The following is a 7,062-nucleotide window of genomic DNA, read 5'->3' as shown; positions in this document are numbered from 1 at the left end:
GATGTTGCTCAATAAGAGTCCAGAATGTCATCGCATTCTTTTTCTCAAAAGACGCAGGTGTCAAAGTTGTGTTGACAGGAAAGAGGCAGAGGAGAAAACCGCAAAATCACCTGGGGCAGTGCGGGCGGGGCATCAAGGCCACTGTGGCCTTAGGGCAGATATTTTTTTCAAGGGCACAGGGCCAAATTGGGAGGCCACGAGAGCCATTGCCCTTGTGGCCCTCGTGAAATTCCTGCCCTGCAGATGACACACAAATTTATCTGCCTTTAAAACAAAATGGCACATCCAGCCACTGCTGGACTGTTTTGAAGACATTAAAGTATGGATGGCCCCGTTTTAATGAAGAAAAGACAGAGATTCTGATATTTGGACCCAGTGGTGCCTGTGTTGGCCCCAATATGGACCTGAGCAATGTAAGGCCGTATGTAAAATCATCTGTCAGAAACCTTGGTGTGATCATGGACAGTGGTTTTAATTTGGATGAACACATAAATTCAGTCATCAAATCTAGATTTTATCAACTGAGGCTTTTATCTAGGGTTAAGTCCTGCCTCTCTTTTAACGACTTTGAAAGACTCATCCATGCTTTTGTCTACCCGTCTGGACTATTGCAATGCCCTTTATGTTGGGATTAGCCAGAACTCCCTTTCATGACTGCAGCAGGTTCAAAATGCTGCAGCTCGCCTTTTAACCAGAAGAGGCAAGAGAGAGCACATTTCTCCTGTGCTGGCCTCCCTTCAATGGCTCCCTGTACGTTTTAGAATTGATTTTAAATTTTTAACCTTTGTTTATAAATCTTTACATATGCTTGCCCCCATTTATTTGTCCTATCTTTTAGTGGCCCATGCACCTCCACGTGCTCTCAGTCGCTTTTAGTTGTGCCAAGATCTAGGCTAAAGCAAAGGGGAGACCGGGCCTTTTCAGTTGCAGCCCCAAAACTCTGGAACGAGCTGCCCCTGCATGTCAGACTGTCCCCCTCACTGCCTGTTTTTAAATCACATCTTAATACACATTTTTATTCTTTGGCTTTTAACTCTGTATGAGAGTTTGGCATTTTTGTCTGTGTAACCTGTTTGTGTTTCTTTTTATTTATTTTATTGTGTTGCTTTTATGCCCATGATTGTTCAGCACTTTGGTTCAACGGCTGTTGTTTTAAATGTGCTTTATAAATAAATGAATTTGATTTGATTTTTGTGTTCCACTTTCGCTGCTTATGTGACTTCCAAGGTATATAAAATCTTCAGCACGTTCCAGTGCTCCTCTGTCAATGGTAATAGGAGGTCTTCTTGGGGTGTTGATGGTGTGTACATCACCTGAGTCTTTCTCTGGTTTGTGTGCAGACCAGTTCGTTTAGCATACTTGCTAAGCCGGTCAGATTTTTCATGTAGGTGGGCACATGTGTATAACATGACTGCCAGATCATCTGCAAAGTCAAGGTCTTTCATAAATGCGAATGGGGTCCACTGGATTCCACGGGAGCGGTCTGATGTTGTTTGACGCATCACCCAGTCTATAATGATTGAGAACAGGATTGGTGAGAGAATGCAACCTTGTATAACACCAGACTTCACGGGAAATGACTCTGTCAGGCTGTCATCTAGGATCACACTGCATTCAAAGTGTTCATAGAATGTCCTTATGATGTTTACCATTTTGAGTGGTATTCCATAGGTCCGTACGATCTTCCATAGGCTCTCACAGTGAACACTATCAAACACCTTCTCAAAGTCAATGAAGTTGGCGTACAAGGGGGCATTCCACTCAATACACTGTTCTGTGATGTTCCTTAGAGTAAAGATCTGGTCTATGCATCCTCGACCTTTCCGGAATCCAGCCTGCTCTTCTTTAAGCTGGGAATCTAGGCTTTTTCCAATCTCTCAAAGAGGACAGTTGTTACAATTCCTCAGATCTCCTTTCTTAGGAAGCCTGTATATGAGATCCTTGCTCCAATCCTTTGAGATGACATTTTGCTCCCAGATTGTAGCAAAGAGCTCAGTCAAAACCCTGGAGGCTGTGGTGATATCTGCCATAAGTAGTTCTGCCTGCAGCGAATCAATTCCAGGAGCTTTCCCCTTCTTCATTTGTTTGATTGCTGCTTCTACTTCAGCTTGGGATGGAGGGTTGGTGTTCATGTCTATGCCATACAGAGGTTCTGGATCTACAGGCTCTTCAGGTTCTGGTCGGTTAAGCACTTCTTCAAAATGCTGGGCCCATCTTACAGCTTGTTCCCTTTCAGTTGTTAAAGGTTTTCCTTGTTTATCCTTAATTAATTTAGTGCAGATGTTCCTTCGACCACTTAGCTGTTTCGTGATCTTATACACCGTACCAAGTTGTCCCTTAGCTGCTGCCATTTCTGCTTCACTTGCCAGTTTCTCCATAAAGGCTCTCTTATCCCTCCATGCACTCTTCTTGACTTCCAAGTCTTTCATCCGATATTCCTCTTTTACACATTCAGTTAATCTAGGTGACTTTGCACTCAGTAGTTTGTCTTTGGCTTTCTTTCTCAAACTTCTCAGGTCAAAGGTCAACTTTACTGTGACATCATAATGTTATGCATAAAATATTTTTCTGGCCAGTATTTAATGTCATATCTCAGGAACAGAAAGGGAAATATTTGGTCACATGCTGAATTGGTGACACTCTTCTTGGGTGTCCACCTTGAAACTTTATATAGATCTTCTGTGCTGCTGGGGGGAAAGATGTGTGTGAAGCATTACAGACATAGATGTAAACTGTGACAGAGACTTAACTGGTGCTCGGAGGCATACAACTGCAGGGTGATGATTTTGGTTTTAAATTTCTTCTACAGTATATTATCTGGACAGAGACGGACGTGGATGTAAGCTGCAACTTGACTTGTTGCTTTACAACCACAAGTGGTAACTGTATTTTGTCCAGGTACTGAGATCTCTGTCTCTGGGATTTCATGCCTCAACCCCTACTACAGTGGAATTGAATGGATTTTAGTTTTTGCTCCTTTGGGAAAAAAATGTCAAAAAATGACTTTACACAAAGTTACAATTCACAAGAAATTCAACAGGACCATGTCACTCAAGACACCATTACTGTTACTCTGGATAATCTACACAAGACACTGTCAACAGTTCTCATAGGAACTACCCTTTTGATGGAAGTAATCCCAATAAATGCTGAGGTTTGTTGAGTAACCGGAACATTTAAGACATCCCCTCTGAAAAAACTTTCTCAAGGGACCAAGACCCTTCTGAGGAACTCAGGAGCTAAACCTGCTTTTTGACTGAAGGAACAGGATCCTTCCACGGGGCAGAGATGTCCCTGCTGTTGGAGCAGAACTCTCTAAAGGTTCAGCAGCTTAAGGGGGCGGAGTTTGCAAGGCAGACTGTTGCTGATTGAACAAACAGAGGCTGTGGCAACTACTACTTGTGTACCACCTTACTCGTAAAACAAGGGAGTACCCAGCTAGTGATATTAGGATGAGGGTCAGACAAGCACTACTTCTTGTTGTTTGTGAAAATTGCTTTTCAAATACCACCATGGGTCTAATCTGCCTTGATAGTTCTTTAAATGCATTGAAAATGTGATCAGAAATGTACAAAAGAGACTTGTAGTGTCTAGTTTAGTTCCTGTGATTAGTTCCACTGGTTGCATTGTTCCTGAAACATTTTGGTCCCAAGGGGAATATACAGTAGTTTCTGGAAAGAGATGTTAAAGCTGCCCACACCTCTGATTTATTTAGTCATTCAGATAGTTCTGGTGTTGTGGGACATCATCCTCTTCCATCTTCCTACACAGCTAGCTACATCCACACAGAATAGCGGGAAATTAGTGACAGCTTTGTTTGTATAGCACTTTTCATACACCAGCGTAATTCAAAGTAGTAAAATAGAAAACATAGTAAAGGCTAGAGATTTTCCCCTTGACTCAGGGGACACAAAGCAGTCCTGTCCCAGAAGACGTGAGAGGTCTGGATGGTTCAAAGTGTAGCAGAAGCTCAGGAATGTATTTGGGTCCTAAACCATTCAGTGCTTCTAAATCCACAGGAGTATTTTGAAGTCAATTTTCTGACAGACAGGAAGCTAGTGTAAAGACCTCAGAACTGGAGTGATGTGATCTACTTTAGGGAAACACAGAAATCTACACTATAAAAAAATTACTAAACAGTTTTACAGTCATTCAGTCCGTCATTACACGGCCTGTTTTGTTTTGTTTTGGGGTTGTTGTTTTTCGTGTTCTTTCTCCCCACATCCCCTTCTCTCAGTGGTGTAGTGACGTCACAAGAAATTGGATAATTCGCCCATTTCCCCCAGAGAGCAGGTTAAGTGTAATGAGCGGGGAAGGGAGGCTGGGGGGCGGGAGGAACCCAGAAAAAATTTTCTCTCTGTTATTTAGTAGGCTTTTCTATGTAGTTATGTTGTGGTGGTCTTATGTAATATTTCAAAATAGTAGTAATGGTATTTCTAAAGAATAGTAAAATATAAACATTCTGATTTTTTTTCCCCCATTTGTGGCACCCCCTGTGGATGATGGCGCCTTTGGCATTGGCCTGTACTGTCTATGCCGCGGGCCAACACGTCACGGTATAAATCTGTGACCCTCTGATCATCTGACACAGTGTGAATGGGGGGTCATGGAGCACACTGTACAATGATGCTTACTTTTATTCCCAACGCCCCTCATCTGTCTGTCGGTCTGTCTGATCCCATCAGTAGTATTTCCACTTGCTAATCAAGTAACGATCTTCTCCACAGGTCCATGTGAAGAATGAGAGTCTCGCCATCAAAATTTCTCAAGAAATCAACTATGCCAAGAGTCTGTACTATGAGCAGCAGCTCATGCTGCCTGCCAGTGAGAATGAAGACTGCCTACTGCTTGAGTCTTGATCACATGACTTTTCTGAGGTGTCTGAAGGACTACTAATTTTTCTTAAAACGTGAGGAGGAGAGGACCTTTATTGATTTTTGTAGGCCATGGTATTTTTAAGTGTTTGACAAACTGCATCAAAGGGAATAGTCACATGACCTGATGTTTGGCAAAGCACATTCATGCACAGGACAAAAACATATGCAAGGCAGTGTTAGTTTGACTGTGTATATGTTGAAAACACTGACTTTCTGTGTTGATATGATTGCTGATGGCAGCAGGTGTACACATGACACAGGTGTTCTGTATGTTTGTGAATAGACAGAAATGTAAATAGACCTACATACCAATACTATAAACCAGTGTACATACTGTATTAATTATGAAGTATGGAGAATAACTACAGCTGATAATGTGAAATGTAAGAAACTGCCTTTACAACTCTATTTTGTGTATAAGAGATTATTAGTTTGGGGGGGGGGATTGCACTGACACAGGGAGGGACGGGACCTCACACGCACAGAAACTGCCTGTTACTGTCTCTCTGCCTTTTACAATCACAGACCTCTGAGTCTGACATGTCTCTGCTTTTATTTAACAACCCTTTTTTAATGAGCCCAGTTATTTCTAACCAGAGTCTTCTAAAAGGCAGTGTGCACTTCCAACTCACCAGGCTTCACTCAGAATTGTACTCAACTTGTTGAGGAGTGTTTGGTGTCAGATGAGATTTTCTTGAGCTTAGTTGTGTCTGTCTGTCAGAGAGGTAGTGGACTGTGGTGGATGTGTGATCCTGTAAAATAATGTTCACATGGACACTGCTTCAAATAAAGCACCACAGCTGCAGCACTCACTTTGTGGGACCTGTTATTTCCAATCTTGAACGTACAGTATTTGCTGTAGTATATCATTGCATACACAAACCTGTCAGGGTGAGGGTCGTGATGATTTTTTATTAACTAAAATAAATTCCAAAGTTAAAAATCTCAACATTTTTAAAGTTATAATCCTTAAGATCTGCTGCAAGATTTTTTCAGTGCTGACGGTGATTGTTCCAACAAAAATGCGTCTACAAGAAAAGAAAGTTTCTGGAGAGTGTACGTTCACTGATGCTACCGACTTTGGTGTCAGAATGGGATCATCAGTGAAAATAGATACTGTAATTTTCCAATAATAATTTTGCAATCAACCTGCAATCAATCCACCATTGAGTAACTCTAGATCATGAACACTGGTTGGGCACCATTGATGTAGCGTCATTGTCATGTAATCATTGTAATTTGTCCAATATCTTATTATGACTAAAAGTTGCAAACTGATGACATCCCCATCATTCTCAGCTGTAGTTTGTGCTTACTGCTAAGATGTTTCAGTAAACCAAGATGGTGATCATGGGAAATAATACCTGCTAAACATCAGCTTTAGCCCCTTGTTCACTGCACACAAAAAAAAAACACTAACACCTGCTAACATCTGGCTTTTTCATTTAATGGGACAGGTGACAATCACCATTCACACGCCAGTCAAATGACTCTGCAGTAGTCACTGGTATCCATCTACATCCAAACAGCACTTACACATCGTATCAAATTACTCTTTACCAAGTTTGGAAGAGAGTATGAATAAGAGTGGTGCAGGGCTGCCAGACAGCGGGAGTCACAAGGACCCACGAGATCTCGCGAATTCATGCATAATCGCGCGATATAACAAGATGTAGTTTCTATAAACAGAACCACAAAACCAGAGGAGTAGTAGGAAGACATCTCGGTGCACCTCCATGATTAACATCTCCTCGTCCATGGTGTCAATAGGGTGAAGTGACATCTGAAAACCTCTGACCTGTTGACTTCAGGCCTGCCTCCGCCCATTATGACTTTTTCAAGGTGTAGTGCAGGGAAATACGATCCGCCGTGAACACTGTGTATTTTATTTTGAAAATTAACCGGATGTTTATTTTGTTTCTGTGTACGACTTCCTGCCCCGCACGATCTGCTCCATGCTGAATTGCTGCATTGTGCTCTGGCGTCCGGCAAAAATAGAAGTCCTGTGTATCTGTTGCACAGGGCTCCTGAGCAGCTGTGACGGAGCTGGAACACAGCACAGCCGCAGCCGGTGGAAGCACACACATTGACTAGAATTGAAACATATCGGCTCCGACGCCAACACGCATCTGGTGGAATTTGGGGGTTAAAGATAAAAAAATGAAACCTACGCTGCATAACACCT

At 42.2% G+C, this 7,062-nt stretch overlaps 1 protein-coding gene across 7 annotated transcripts in view; it reads left to right on the top strand.

Moving 5' to 3' along the window:
* Positions 1-5,912, top strand: part of vps13d (vacuolar protein sorting 13 homolog D) — a 274,881-nt gene extending 268,969 nt beyond the window's left edge. For 4 of the 7 annotated variants that reach the window (XM_050064560.1, XM_050064557.1, XM_050064558.1 and 1 more), the window contains one exon: positions 4,728-5,912. In XM_050064560.1, coding sequence (XP_049920517.1) covers positions 4,728-4,859 — 132 coding nt within the window. In that variant the 3' untranslated portion in view covers positions 4,860-5,912. The remainder of the gene's footprint in view (positions 1-4,727) is intronic. The other 3 variants (XM_050064565.1, XM_050064561.1, XM_050064563.1) reach the window with 1 other exon arrangement.
* Positions 5,913-7,062: the final 1,150 nt, after the last annotated feature.

This window comes from Epinephelus moara, chromosome 16, assembly GCF_006386435.1.
Source record: "Epinephelus moara isolate mb chromosome 16, YSFRI_EMoa_1.0, whole genome shotgun sequence".
NCBI lineage: Eukaryota > Metazoa > Chordata > Actinopteri > Perciformes > Serranidae > Epinephelus > Epinephelus moara.
Note: the sequence above shows the minus strand (reverse complement) of the source record. Positions and strands in the feature narration are given on the sequence as shown.